This window comes from Garra rufa, chromosome 1, assembly GCF_049309525.1.
Source record: "Garra rufa chromosome 1, GarRuf1.0, whole genome shotgun sequence".
Taxonomy (NCBI): Eukaryota; Metazoa; Chordata; class Actinopteri; order Cypriniformes; family Cyprinidae; genus Garra; species Garra rufa.
In genome coordinates this window covers 52,079,168-52,095,305 of record NC_133361.1, presented here as the reverse complement: position 1 = coordinate 52,095,305, position 16,138 = coordinate 52,079,168, and the positions used below count along the sequence as shown (strand labels likewise).

Below are 16,138 nucleotides of genomic sequence, written 5' to 3'. Positions count from 1 at the left end.
TTATTATATCATCATCAATATTTAGACCAAAATATTCGTATTAAAAAATAAATATTCGATTACTATTTTACTGTAGCTGAAGTCTAGCTAAAATATATTTTTAAATAAATTAGTTAAACTCTTATTAATAAAATCTTTTATTATGGTATCAATTTTATAACCACCAGATATTTTAATTATTAAAAATAAAGTAGGATCTTATTTACATTTTACAACCTCTGATATCATGCCTAATTATTATTTTGAAATAAAGTATTTTTCAATAATGCCTATTATTATATTATTGTCAATTATATAAATAACAGATTTTCAATAAAAAAACTTTTATTTTTATTTTACTGTTGCTGAAATCTTACCTAACTATTAGTTTGAAAAGAAACATTTTTAATAATCTCTATTATCATATTATCATCAATGATATAACTTAAAGATTTTCTAATAAATAAATAAATAAATAAATAAAGTGATATTTTATTTTCATTTTACGGTTGTTGCATTCTAGACAGAATTATTTGGAAATAGTTAATTTCATCAATAATAATTTAAATATTTTCCCATTGTATATCAATTATTAGAGCAACATAATTTAATTACAACTAATATAACCATCTAGCCTAATAGTTATTTTAAAATAAATTGCTTACATTTTTATCAATATTTTATCAAAATATTTTATTTTAACTTTACTGTTGCTGAAATCTAGTCAAAACAATATTTTTAAATAAATGATTGAAATTCTTATTAATATATATATTTTTTTTTCATTAAAACTAATTATTGTCATTATCAACATTTAGACCAAAATATTATTACATACATTTTTTTTAATTCTTATTAATAAAATCAATAATTATATTATTACCAATTATACTGTGTAACCACCCGACTGTCATTAAAATTGATTTAATTTTCGCCTTATTATTATTTTGCAAAAAATATTAATAATCTCTATTATAATATTATTATCAATTACATAACCAACAAATTTTCAATAAAAAATAAAGTTAGATTTTATTTTCATTTCGCTGTTGCTGCAGTCTAACATAATAAAATTTAAAATTTCATCCGTCATAATTTAAATATTGTTTTATATCATTATCAATGATATAACCAACAGATAAAACTAAAGCTGAATTATATGATCATTTTACTGTTGCTAAACTCTAGCCTAAATATTATTTTGGAATCCATTAATTAAATTATCAATTGTTATCATCAATTATTAAACCAACATATTTGATTAAAAATAAAACAGGCAACATTTTCCACTGCTAAAGTCTAGCCTCAAGCTCACAAGTGAATAGTTTGTGGTGAGTGAACATTCATAGGTGACAAGCAGTTTTGACACATGCACCAGCCTCTAGCTGTTGTGGTGCAATGCTTCACTGCTCGCTTCCACAGCAGGGTAAGCTTATCTGTAAATGTCACTCTTTTACACACTTGGTAAAGTTTCACAATTCCTTATCCTGAAGTTGCCTATTTTTATTTGTTTGAAGACAAGCACTAAGAAATCACAGAAGGAGACCTTTACCATTTCTCCAAAAGCATCCCCATTACAGCTTGTTTCATCTGGGCTCATTCCAGTCGACGAGCGCTCTGAGTGGGCGGGAGAAACCGGAGGGGAGGAGCTAGTGCTGCCAAACTGCATTATCTGATGCGCTGACGTCTGAGCTCCTCCCATTTCTGCAGTAGCAACGAATGGGAAGGAAGCAACCATAACGCTCCTGTCTGTTGACTGGGTGGAGGAAGAGACTCCTCCCACTACAGGGGTCGTTGGTGTGTTGGTTTTAGAAGATGTTGGAGCGTTAGTGCCACCGTTCTGCTCGTGAAAATGCTTCAGCCGCTCAATAAGGTCATTTTTGGTGCCTGAGACGGTTAAGCCCCGCACTTTTAACTCCTGCTTCAGCTCTGCCACCTACAGGACATGAAGAGAAGGATGGAAAGTGACAGGAATTCATTAGACTCTCAGTCAGTGATCAGCAGTGAAATTAAGCATTTTTAAATCATAACATGGGATTTAACCTTTAGCTCATCCAGGTTGGGAGGCAGAGGCCCTATTTTAATTCCACCTCCCATTGCAGTGGACTGCTGATTCAGACCAGTCATATTAGTGGATGTTGATTGAGGGGGCGTGTCATTCTTGGATGGCGATAACCCATTGACTGAGGAAGGCTGCTGATCAGCAGGAGGCCTAAATAAAGTGTAAAAAAAGAATAATAATGTCGATTGTATTTCAATTTATAGCCATATCACTATTATTGTGGAAATCAACAACATTCATATTATGGTGGAAAACAATCAATCATTCAAATATGCTGATTTATTATCAATGTTGAAAACAGTTGTGCTGCTTAATATTTTTGTTGGAACCTGTGATATACTTTTGCAGGATTCTTTGATTAATAAAAAGTTAAAAAGAGCAGATAATAAATCAGCATTTTTGAATTATTTCTAATAAATTTATCTAATGATTAATTTTTTTTTTTTTACAGAATTTCTGATTAAATAAATGTAGCCACCGTGACCATAACATATTTCATTGCAAAACATTACAAAAATTGTACTTATTTGTTTAAAATCAATATAAAATATAAAAATACACAAAAATACTTTTAAAATAGTAACATAAAGCATAACATTAGCCGGGGGGTAAACTTTTGAACGTACTTTTTTTTCATTTAGTACTGCCCTTAAGAAGCTAGAGAAAGATACATGTTTCCCAGAAGACAAAATAAGTTTACCAAGTTTACCATTTACCAAGTATTGAGAATGAAGTGTATGTAAACTTTTGAACATGGCCATTTTTTAAAACTGAACTATTATTTTCTCTTGTGAACTATATGTAACGTCTTTTATGTGAAAGTACTAAATAAAAAATAACATGCATTTTGTATGATCCCTCTTATTTTTGGTAAAATAATAACATATTGAAGATTCAGCAAGGTGTATGTAAACTTTTGACTTCAACTGTATAGCATAATTAAATATATATATATATATATATATATATATATATATATATATATATATATATATATATTTTTTTTTTTTAGGATTTTTTGATGAATGAAAAGTTAAAAAGAACAGCATTTATTCAAAATAGAAATCTTTTCTAACAATGTAAGTTTTTGCTATCACTTTTTTTTTTTTTTTTTTTTACAATTTTAAAGTGAATTAAAGTATTATTTCTTTCAAAAAATGTACTGACCACAAACTTTTAAATAGTAGTTTATATTGTTACAAAAGATTTCCATTTTAAAATAAATGCTGTTCTTTTTTTACCTTTTGTATTCATTAAAAATATTAAGCACAATTGTTTCCAACATTCATAATAAATGATGTGACACTGATGCTGAAAATTCAGCTTTGCGTCACAGAGATAAATTACATTTTAAAATATATTCACATAAAAAAGAGGTATTTTACATTGAAATAATATTTTTTTGTTTGTTTTTTTTTTCTAGATTTATAATCAAATAAATGCAGCCCTGATGAACATAAGAAACTTCTTTAAAAAAAAACATTAAAAATCTCACTTTTGAACAGCAGTGTGTGCATACAATGTATGTAAACAACACAATGAATACTGTATCTGCCATATCTTACTTGGGTGGAGCAGGTAGGATGGTGTGGTAGTTGTAGTTTGCTGCTGTTGGTTGATGATCTGCAGCTGGAGGAATAGCTGCTGTTGATAGAGGAGTTTGGCGTAGGAGGAGTCGAGTAAAGGTGGAAGCTCACGCTCGGGTTTCTGTCCGGAGGAACATACTGGTGATACTTCAGCTTCTTCACTTTTGGTTTGTTGTCTCTCACCTTCTTAGAGCGCTGAACGGGGCGCTCACTACCCGCTTTACCACCCTACAGAGACAGAAATATGAAGCATTAGCATGTTAGTTATATAGTTAAACCACAATCTCAAGTCTAACAAACAAATTTCTTTAAACTAATAGGTGGATGTCACCTTTGACCAATGACTGTTCAATCATGATATTTTTGGTTGTTTATAACAACAGGATTAGTTAAGTTTTAATTCATATTACCATACATGATGTATATTTAACAAAAGCAACAAAAAAGCATGTTGAGATTTATCACTCTATGTACTTAATACATTTAAATGATACTTAGTTGCTTATTTTCAATATGGCAAAAAAAAAAAGAAAGAAGTGCATGCACTTTGTGGCATTATACAGCATTACTAAACAGTGTTTTCAGATTTTAGCCATTTATATGTTTATAAGCAACTGAAAAAAGCCAAGGCATGTCAAAACTTCTTCAGGCCCCCAAAACACCCTCAGACCCCAGAGGGTTAAAACTGCAATTCTAGCTGTCATGGGTTAAATTAGGAACTGTCACCTTTTGTAGTGCAGGAGCTTGCTTGTGGCCTGTTGTTCCATTGGCTAGTTTCTGCTGAGGGGCGGGGCCAGCTGTGTTTGACAGCGGTGGAGGAGGAGGAGGAGGAGGGGGCAGGACCTAAGAAAAGACAGAGAAGCACATGAATTTGAGGAACTCCATCATGTTTGCGTGACTGCATTCGGAGAGCACAGGCATGTGTGTGTAAATGTTTGTTATCAGAAGTGTGTGCGAATATGCCTGTGCGGTTGTGTAATGAGCTGAATAAAGATGATGAGCACTGCAAATAATTCAGGGCTCTTGAGAGCTGACTGAGCATGAGGAGCTACAGGAAGACTTCAAAGTGTGTGTGTGTGTGTTGTGTGTGTGTGTGTATTCTGATGATGATAGATTATTACTTTATTAACCTTAGGGGGGATTTACTGAAATTGCCAAGATTTGTGCAGGTTTAATTTAAAAGTTGAGACGACCCGTTTGAGACACTTAATTCACATGCTGTGCGTTACAAGTACATAAGTCATCATGATGGAAAGTACATACTTTTGACATACAGTTGAGCTCAGTTAGATTGCAGAATCTGTAAAATTGTAAATTGCAATTATTTTACCAAAATAAGAGGCATCATGCAAATTGCATGTTATTTTTTATTTAGTACTGACCTGAATAAGATATTTTACATAACTTGATTAATAATGTGTTGCTACCTGAATGATCCACAGCTGTGTGTTTTTTTTGTTTAGTGATAGTTGTTCATGAGTTCCTTGTTTGCACTGAAAACTGCCAGCTGTTCTTCAGAAAAATCCTTCAGGTCCCACAAATTCTTTGGTTTTCCAGCATTTTTGTGCATTTAAACCTTTTCCAACATGACTGTATGGTTTTGAGATCCATCGTTTCACACTGAGGCCAACTGAGGGACTCATATGCAACTATTACAGAAGGTGCAAACGCTCACTGATGCTCCAGAGGGAAAAATTGTGCATTAAGAGCCGGGGGTGAAAACTTTTGGAATATGCAGATCAGGGTAAATTTAACTTATTTTGTCTTCTGGGAAACATGTAAGTATCTTCTGTAGCTTCTGAAGGGCAGTACTAAATTAATGCATTTTTTTCCTTCTGGAGCATCAGTGAGTGTTTGAACTTTAATAGTTGTATAGTTGAGTATATGTACAATATGTCAATTCGTATGTTCTCTCTTATTTTGGTAAAATAATGAACATTTTGCAGATTCTGCAAGGTGTATGTAAACTTTTGACCTCAACTGTACAGCTGATACTGTTTGAAGCTTTAGTATTAGTATTATTAATATTAATAATACTTATGATAATACTTTAAATTAGCCTTTTTTTTAAATCGCTTTTATATTTAAGTTTGAAGTTTTACATTTTCAGTTTTCATTTTAATTTTAGTTTAAGGTTTAATCATTTTGTGATGCACTTTTGATTCTTGATACTTCTATTTAACTTGAAATTTTTTTTAATTTTTAGTAATTTAAGTATCAAAATCAGAAATCAGCAGGCAATTAGAAATGCACTGGCAATTTACTGAAATAAGTCATTTAAAAACAAAACATAAATATTAGATTAAAAACATTTCATTATAAATTCTTAATCTTAATGAAAAAACAAAATAACTAAATAATAACAAAAAACTACCAATAATAGAGTTTTAATTTTAGTGAACAATAACGATCACTTTAAGTAATTTAAGTTCTTAAATTTAAGTACTAGAAATGTTGCATTGGCAACTATCTGAAATAAGTTAGTTTAAATACAATTAAATATTAGATGACAAACTTTTATTATATCTTTTAATCTAATTTAATAAGCTATATTTCAAATAATGAAAACCGCTTTAAAACGATATATTAAAATGTAGCTAAATGTATTGCTTAAATACATTCTAAGACTTATCTTTAACTGGCAAGTTAATCTGAATTGAACATTTTGAACACAAGTAAAGAAATTTCTATGACTTTGAGGTCTAAAAAATGATCATTTGAGTGTTTTTCCAAACTTTTTAAAGTACACAAAATTGACTTAGGGCACCTGTTTTGGTGTGGTTTTATTGGCCGGTATCTCAGGTGGTGAAGGTGAGTGTCCTTGGCTGAGAGGAGAGTCCTGATGAAGTGTCTGCTCCGGTGAGAACGCGTCACTGCTTTCCTCATCGAACGAAGAGTTCTCCGCTTCTACTTTTAGAAGGTCCGTCTCTAAAGGGATGAAAAGGGAGAAAAAAAAGACATTTTCTGAAAAAGAAAAAGTGACGTATACCAATGCAAACCACAATGTAAAAGTTTTTAGCATGTTACTATGTGGTTGCTTACAGACTCAAGTTTTGTTAATTTTGCATTTTAAAAAGGGTTTATTTTCACCATTGTATTTTGCTATTTTTTTCTGCCAGGTAATTGCTTAGTCACATAATAGTGAAATAATGATTTAATATAATATAACTTACACCCACAATACAAACATATAAGTAATCAGGAACTGATTTATCAGTAACTGATTTATTTACATACCAGTAACTGATTGATTTATTCATTTTTAGGCAATATTAAAGTTATCAGTTAAATTATTAACATTTAAAAAAATGTGGTAGAAAAAGTAATATTAAGCAATCTTAAATAAGAAAAAAAACCATGAAAGAAACCTCTGATCTTTAGTGCACTGCCTCCCTATTTCACTTATGCTGCACTAATATTGTCCCAGAGTGAATAATAAAACCTTTAAACTCCAGCGCGTGATATTTATATTTAATTTGAGCGTGTTCTGAGAGTGCGCCATTATGCCGATAATCGTTAACTCTCTAATTAGGTTATTTAGGGATTAAGACAGTTTAAGTCGTTCTGTGTATACGTCTTTCAGCATTGCTTCACTGTGCTGCATTGTGCAACGCTGCATAAACTTCATGGTTAATCGACTTGGGCCACCGCAGAGTGGCGTATTCCATATGAACACTGACGTAAATTCCTCTCTAATTAATTTAACTTGGTGTTTGACGCACACCAATCTCATTATCACAACTCTGCATTAAATTATCACCCTCTGCACCGCTGCAGGAACGTGGCGGGATATAAAGATGAAGATGAATGCGCACATACCGCTAATGACTGGAATGAGCACTGAAGAGTTTGTGTATGGATGTAGATTGAGGGGAAATAGGGAATGATCCAGGGGAAATGTTTAGTGAGAGGAATATAAATGCGAATGCCAGCCTCCATGGAAGAATTAACATGGGAGTTAATTAACATAACTAAACTAAATAAAATTTATTTGAGATGGGTTTAGAAGGGTTGAGTATAAAATGGAGTGTTAAAGTTCAATAAGATACGATATATACCCTACCAGTCAAACGTCTTTGAACAGTAAGATTTTTAATGTTTTTTAAAGACATCTCTTCTGCTCACCAAGCCTGTGTTTATTTGATCCAAAACACAACAAAAACAGTCAAATTTTGAAATGTTTTTACTATTTAAAATAACTCTTTTCTATTTGAATAAGTTGGAAACAGTGGTTTTTGAAGGATCATGTGACTGGAGTGACGATGCTGAAAATTCAACTTTGAAATCACAGGAATAAATTACATTTTAAAATATATTCAAATATGAAAGTTCCCGTTATTTTTAATAGTAAAAATATTTCACACTATTACTGTTATGCTGTATTTTGGATCAAATACATGCAGAACTTCTTTAAAAAAATCTTACTGGTAGTGTTAAACTATATATATGTGACCCTGGACCACAAAACCAGTCATAAGGTTAAATTTTACAAAACTGAGATGTATACATCATATGAAATAAGCTTTCTATTGATATATGGTTTGTTAGGATAAGACAATATTTGGCCGAGATACATCTATTTGAAGATCTGGAATCTGAGGGTGCAAAAAAAATAAAATACTGAGAAAATCACCTATAAAGTTCTCCAAATTAAGTTCTTAACAATGCATATTACTAATCAAAAATTACATTTTGATATATTTATAGTAGGAATTTTGCAAAAATCTTCATGGAACATGATCAATTTCCTAATGATTTTTGGCATAAAAGAAAAATCAAAAATGTTGACCCATACAATGTATTTTTGGCTATTGCTACAAATATACCCCAGCGACTTAAAGGTTGTATCAGCGATTTCTAGCCTAAAACATAAAGTGTCAAATTCAGCTGACCTTTCATCACGATCCGCTCGCTGCCTGCCCCATAAACTGTCTGTGAAAAAACCGCGTCTCTCTGGTCAGCCTAGGGTCCGAGATATGCCAAAAAAACAATCGGCACTACCAACCTTTCCACTCAAAAACAAACAGTGTTCCAACCAATCAGCGTCAGGGATTTGGTGTTGTGGACTTTCGCTCCGCCTCCCTCACATCCCTGCACCAGTAGGAAAGTCCACAACACCAACCCCCTGACGCTGATTGGTTGGAGCACTGTTTGGTTATCTGTGGTGTGTTGATAGCGCCGATTGTTTTTTTGGCATATCTCGGACCCTAGGCTGACCAGAGAGACGCGGTTTTTTCACAGACAATTTATGGGGCAGGCAGCGAGCGGATCGTGATGAAAGGTCAGCTGAAATTGACACTTTATGTTTTAGCCTAGAAATCGCTGATACAACCTTTAAGACTGGTTTTGTGGTCCAGGGTCACATATTTATAGAGTATTATATATGTATTCTACTGCTCAAAAGTTTGGGATCAGTAAGACTTGTAATGTAAAGAAGCCTCCTATGCTTATGAAGGCTGCATTTATTTAATCAAAAATAAAGAACAAAAACTGTAATATTGCAAAATGGTATTACAATATAAAATAATGTTTTTTTTATTTTAATATACTTTATATCAGCTGTTACTCCAGTCTTAAGTGTCACATGATCCTTCAGAAATCATTCTAATATGCTGATTTATTATTAGAATTATCAATTCTGCCAACAGCTGTGTTGCCAAATATTTTTGGAACCTGTGATTATTTTTTTTTTCAGGATTCTTTGATAAATTAAGTTAAAAGGAACAGAATTTATTCAAAATATAAATCTGTTCTAACAATGTAAATCTATGTTATGACTTTTTATTAATATAACAAATCCTTGGTGAATAAAAGTATTAATTTCTTTCAAATAAAGAAAGAATAAAAATGTACTGACCCCCAAACTTTTGAAAAGTAGTAAATATTGTTAGAAAACCTTTCTATTTTAAAAAAAATGCTGTTCTTTTTAACCTTTTATTGATCAAAGAATCCTGAAAAAAAAAAGTATCACAGGTTCCAAAAAAAATGTTAAGCAGAAAAACGGTTTCCAGCACTGATAACAAATCAGCATATTAGAATGTTTTCAGAAGGATCATGTGACACTGAAGACTGGAGTAATGATGCTGAAAATTCATATATAATTACAAATATGAATTAAATTGCAATGTACATTAATATAGAAAAACATAGTTTTACATTGCAATAATATTTCACAATATTCATTTTATTTTCTGTATTTTTGGTCAAATGAACACAGCCTTGATGAGCATAAAAAACATTTAAAATCTTACTGATCGCAAACTTTTAAGCGGTAGTGTATACACAGACAGTTTTTACAAAAAATAATATATATATATATATATATATATATATCATCATAACTGTTAAGGCCATTGCACAACGAGTTAGAATTTTTGTCCGAAATTTCCGTACGTTAAAAAATAAATACGACCTCACGTTATGTCAGTCGAGTTTACACATTGCCTCTGAAACTTTGGTCCGTCATAAAAACTGGATCGGGTTAAATTTTCTGCATTTTTGCATCCGTAACAAGCACTTCGATAGGAAAGTATGACAAATATGAGAAAACCGAAAAAACGCATACGACCTTTAGTCTATATTATAAAAATTTCAATATAATTTGACATACAATTTACACATAGTAGTTAAAATCAGTAGTTAAAAAGAAGTTAAAATTAAATTAATTAATTAAATTGTACTGACACAAGGGGGAACTACTTCTCTTGTTAAACAGCAAAATGTGTAGAAAACTTTACTGTAGCGTCTATAATACTGTGTTTCTTGCTTTAATTTAGTACCTATAATGACTTGTTTGAGGCTGCTGTGCACTGGCAGGATGTTTTTGTGAATGAGCTCCATCGGACCGGGCCGCTGGGAGATTTTATCGTTCAGATCATCGGCTAGACGAGCTCGTTTCAGTAGAAGCTGCTTGGCCTGGAGAGACGGCTCTGCTGATGTCTCTGCATACAGGAAATACATACAGGTACAAAATTAGGCATCATGTGCATCATTACAAGTATGACAAAAATATGTCATGTGACAAAGATAACATGATGAATGAAGCACATCTGGATTAAAGTCATACTACACACATTTACACTATATAGAATATACATTAAGAAGTACATACTCATAGAGTATGATTTCGGACACAGCCATAGTCTCTGTATGGGGTGTGTGTCAGTGTTTGAACTGCAGGGGGCGTACTCTTAAAATACTCACCTTCAAGAATGTGCATCCTGACCAGCTCCGACCTCTCTGGACGACTGCGGATCTTTCTTTTCAGGTAGTCCTCGGTCTGAGATACAAGAGGAAAGTATAAGACATAAAGTTAGAGTTTATTTTGACTTCACTGGGAAGAGATGATTAAAAAAAAAAAAACACACACAATCTGTGGTGAAGGACGTACCCGAGCTCGTTCTAAACTTCGTCTTTGCTCATGAAAGGATGCAGAACTTTTCAGTGCTGGAAGGCAAAAAGATACAGAGATAAGACTATTAAATTCAGAGTTGATATATAAATGTATAAAGTTGTGAAGAGTTGAGAGAATGGAAAATATTTTTTTCATCGAATGAGAAAAATCATAAATAGCAAACTCGTTATCTGCGTCGTGCAGATTACAGGAAATATCTTTGCTGCAGTGTTGTACAAATACTTTTCAGCTTTTTTTGGATCAGGTAAAAAAGTTATTTATGTATAAAAAAAGAAAGATTCAGAGAGGAAAAAAAGAGAGGCTTGTTAAAAGACCTTGATACAGGAACAACATATTACACTGCATCTCTACTCCAGGCACACGTACGCATTTGTACACACAAAATATAAAAATAATACCGCAACAGGCACATCCGAGAGACAGTTTAATCCAGCAGGGTTCACAGTCTGGAGTGTGTGTTTCTGCCCTGTATTTAATACACCTTGAAACACAGCTTCTGGTTCATAGTTGTCAGCACACCGTGTCTCCAGAGACTGAAAGCAAAGCCCGCTGGTGATACAGAGAACTAGAGATTTATGAACATTTGTGAATGGTGCTTGGCCATGCAAAAGCCTGTAAAAGTATCCCCTTTCAAAACATATAATTATATTTTTAATATATAATAATAAAGTTAAAAATAAAATAAAAAAATACAGAAATATAAAAAATAATGAATGTAAAATAAAAACACATTTAGTTAAATAAACATTAAATAAATTACAGAAAAATACAGAAAATAATAAATCTCATTCATAAGTTCATCTATAATATTAATAAAATTTTTCACTTTTATTTATTATAATATACTATATAGTACTTTTGTACTATGTTAAAATATGTACTTTGAGAATTACAAAGCCACAAATACAGAAAAATAAGACAAATGCAATGACAGCATGTAGAAAGAAAAAAAAAGGAAAAAAGCAAGAGGAAAAAGACGAGTGGTTGTTTATTGGGAGATTCTGGTCTGCGGGTCAGAGTGGTTCATATACTGCCCACAGCAACACACAAGCTCCTTTCACATCACTGCATCCACACACAATGCCCTTTAACCCTGAGCAGCAAAAACACAAAATTCACTTTTGCGCCTGAAGAGAGGGAAAAAAGGCAAAAAAAAGTATGCGTGAGAGAGAGAGAAATGACGAGGTTAGTGTGAAAAACCACTTAATCTGTGTGATCTCTCGTCATCATTTTCAGCTTTAACCCCCCCATCAAAACGCCACATCACCCAACCGCCATCTTGATCCTAGGGATTCATTATATCACTAGGGTCGAATACAATTGCAGTAACCAACATAAAATCTTGAACAGACCAATTACTAAAGCTGATGATGACTTAAATGAGGATCCTGCATTCACAATGGTCCTCCAATGTTAGTCATGCTGATGTTTGTCATTTATCTTCAGATGAGAAATTACCAAGGCACTGCTGTATAACCTCTTAAAACTGCATTTGTAGACGTCTGTAGAGGCTTACTGTAGTATCCAATGACATTTCATGTTGTTTTAGGTTATGTAATCAAAACTTGAGCAGAAAGTCCCTGTAACCACATCCCCATCAAGATTCAGGCTCAAATCTTCAGATTTTCTTTCTGAACTGCATCCTGGATATGTGATTCATCGTGCTGATAATGCAAACCTACATTTTTCTAAAACAGAACACGTTTCCTTTGACTAAATCAATCACTTACAAAGCACTGTTATCAGCACTCACATTACAAAAAAATGCATGGAAATTTTTTTCATTTTTTTTTTCTAAAATTAAAACCAAAAAAACAAGAAACTATACTAAAATACTTTGGTCATGCAGTACAGTTGCACAAAAAAAAAAGAGGCATGGAATAGCCTCCCCAATCACCCAACCTCAACCCAATTGAGCTACTATGGGAGGAACTGGACCGTGTTGTCTGTAAGAAGTGTCCAACCAGTGTGAACCAGTGGGCAATCCCTCAGGAGGCTTGGAGTAATATATCTATATATAAGTCAATGTTTGAATAAACTGACAGCTCGGATGCCCAGATTATGCAGAGCTGTAATAGCTGCTAACGGTGGATATTTTGATGAATCAAATTGTTATTTTTTTTCTATGTATAAACTGTGTAAGTAAAAAAATATGTTTTCGTAGTTTGTGTTATCCCTTATAAGTGCAAAATTTTCACAAATTAAAAAGGATTCATGTCAGTTTTGTCCAAAACACCACTTTTCTAGTGCGTTTCCAAAATTTGGAGGGCAGCGTGTATGTGTGTATATATATATATATATATGCACTGGCAATATATAGAAAAAATAAAATAAAAAATAAAAAGCTGTTCTGGAAACACAACAGGAAAGATTCTATATATATATATATATATATATATATATATATATATATATATATATATATATATATATAGGGCAAAAACAATTGCTGTTCCTACTTCCTGTATGTACAGTATCTTCAATCTTTCTTTTTGATATCCAGGATATATTATTCACTGTCTACAATGAATGAGTACTATATATATATATATATATATATATATATATGCTGTAAATGGATAAAAAAAAAAACTCATTAGTAGCACATTTTTTCTGAAATAATCACGATTAATAATGCCACCAAACATTTAACTTTTATTGCAATAAATTCCCATTAATGTAGAAACAACATAAAGATTTGAATATTTGTAATATATTTAATATTTTTAGGTTATTTGTCTGCTATTACTTTAAGACCAGCCGCTGCTGAACGTGACACGGATCTGACCCGCATGATCGTAGTTTCATTTGCGCTTTAATATGAAATGATACAGACTACAGCGTGCACCACTGCATTTTTGTGTGCAATTGAAGCGTGTACATTTGTTTGTTTACTGACATATGGCCCGACAACATCTCATCTGAACGCACCACTGTTGTTCTAACGAAGCTCCTCGTCACCTATACCCTTTTCCACACTTATTAGACTAGAAGTAAAGCTGGAGTGCGGATCTGAAAAGTCTTCTGTTTGATGTGGTTAATTTAGTTCTGTGACTAAATAAACACTTCTTGCAAAGAAAAAAAGATACAAATGCAGTAGTTGTGAGTGAGGTGGCCTACCCTAACTCCGTCCAGCGTTAAATACTTTTAACACTGTTAGGCCACGATCACACCGAACGCGTTTTTGCAGTTGGAGGCGCCTCTTTTGAATGGTTTTCTGTTGGCAGTGAGCGTTCTCCGCGCTGCTTATGCGCCCCGGGCGCCTCGCGTTTTCGCCGCCTGCTGCGCCTCGCGTTTTTGCAGCAGCGCTCTGAGCGCCTGAAGTTGAAAAAAAATCAACTCTGAGCGGAAAAACGCCCAACGTCATTCGCGTTCTTTTCCATTGTCCAATCGCATGAATGGAGAGGCGGGCCTTCTGTTGTGGTGACGAAAGTTTACCGTTGTTTAAAAAGTCCGGAGACTGCAGAAAAGGAGGAGAAACCTTTGGTGTCTATCGTGGGTAACCCGGAGCTGTATTATTTAGGGTTTCTGCTAAAATGACAGTTTACTTAACAGAAAAAAACAAAGATTTTAGAGCGCTCGCACTATAATCCTTTGATTTGACTGACAGGACAGCAGTTTTGGTCGTTGCTTAGCAACATAAAAAAAACGCAGCACACTGCTCTTTTATTAAAAGTCACCAAACAAGGCAGTGCTGTGCGCCTCACGTTTTTAGAACTAAAAGACGCGTTCGGTGTGATCAGGGCCTTAGGCCGCGATCACACCGAACGCGTTTTTGCAGTGGAGGCGCCTTTTTTGAATGATTTTCTGTTGGCAGTGAGCGTTCTGCGCGCTGCTTATGCGCCCCGGGCGCCTCGCGTTTTCGCCGCCTGCTGCGCCTCGCGTTTTTGCAGAAGCGCTCTGAGCGCCTAAAGTAAAAAAAAAAAAAAGCAACTCTGAGCGGAAAAACGCCTGACGTCATTCGCGTTTTTTCCATTGTCCAATCGAATGAATGGAGAGGCGGGCCTTCTGTTGTGGTGACGAAAGTTTACCGTTGCTTAAAAAGTCCGGAGACTGAAAGAAATGGAGGAGAAACTTTTGGTGTTGTTCGTGGGTAAACCGCAGCTGTATTTTTTGGGGTTTCTGCTAATATTTAATTAACAGCAAAAACCAAAGATTTTAGATAATCCTATAATTCTTTGATTTGACTGACAGGACAGCTGTTTTGGTCGTTGCCTAGTAACATAAAAAACCGCAGCACACTGCTCTTTTTTAAAAGTCACCAAAAAAAGGCAGTGCTGTGCGCCTCGCGTTTTTAGAACTAAAAGACGCGTTTGGTGTGATCGGGGCCTTAAACTGGAAAAATTAATCCCTTGCCTTAACGCTAATATATATATTCAACATATTCAAAAAACTGTCAAACTAAATTTACCATCTGCCCAGGTGGTTTTGAGTTCTGATCTGTCCTTATTATGAAGGCTGTAATGCGGGGAAACATTCATTTGAGAGCAGAAGATGTCAGCTCAGTCAAGTGCGATCAGAGCAGGCAGATAAGAGTGAAAGAGTGCATTCAAGTTGACAGGAAGTGCAAGCCAACATACACAGGAAGTGAAAGGGAGAAGACAGTGAAAGTGGGGCTCAGGAATATTCTGAAAGTGCAGCTATGCATTTGCACATTCGCTGGTGGCTCTTCCTTCCCGTTGGGATCCATATTTAGATCCAGACAGCTCTTGTGTGAGTGCTGTAAAAATCCCCTAGGTTGCCAACTGCTGTCATTGCTGTTTATTTCTATCCTGGACAGACCCTTTCTAACCAAACGACTTTCTATAGTCTCTCTTCAGAGGATCTAGTTTGCTTCGTATAATAAAAAGGATTTGGAAGGCAAATGGCTTTGATGAATATAGCAGACATCTGACCTTTTACTAACAGATATAATGGGGAACATGGCATATATTTAAATACACTGCTTATCACCTGCTCACTAGCTCAACTGAGAGAGAATGCGTGTGTAACCCACCCAAATGAAGAGCATGGCTAGTCATGCACTCACTATGAGTAATTGTGCATTTAATATCTCCATCTTAGAGTCATATTTTAGCATGCAAATGTATATTCTAC

At 33.9% G+C, this 16,138-nt stretch overlaps 1 protein-coding gene across 1 annotated transcript in view; it reads right to left on the bottom strand.

The window, feature by feature from the left end:
- mrtfaa (myocardin related transcription factor Aa) overlaps positions 1 to 16,138 on the bottom strand; it is a 62,134-nt gene that overhangs the window by 13,515 nt on the left and 32,481 nt on the right. The window contains 10 exon segments of the mRNA XM_073842588.1: positions 1,532 to 1,915; positions 2,023 to 2,191; positions 3,607 to 3,643; positions 3,646 to 3,750; positions 3,753 to 3,855; positions 4,354 to 4,470; positions 6,395 to 6,555; positions 10,407 to 10,568; positions 10,831 to 10,906; positions 11,018 to 11,073. Of these exon segments, the coding sequence (XP_073698689.1) occupies positions 1,532 to 1,915; positions 2,023 to 2,191; positions 3,607 to 3,643; positions 3,646 to 3,750; positions 3,753 to 3,855; positions 4,354 to 4,470; positions 6,395 to 6,555; positions 10,407 to 10,568; positions 10,831 to 10,906; positions 11,018 to 11,073 (1,370 nt within the window).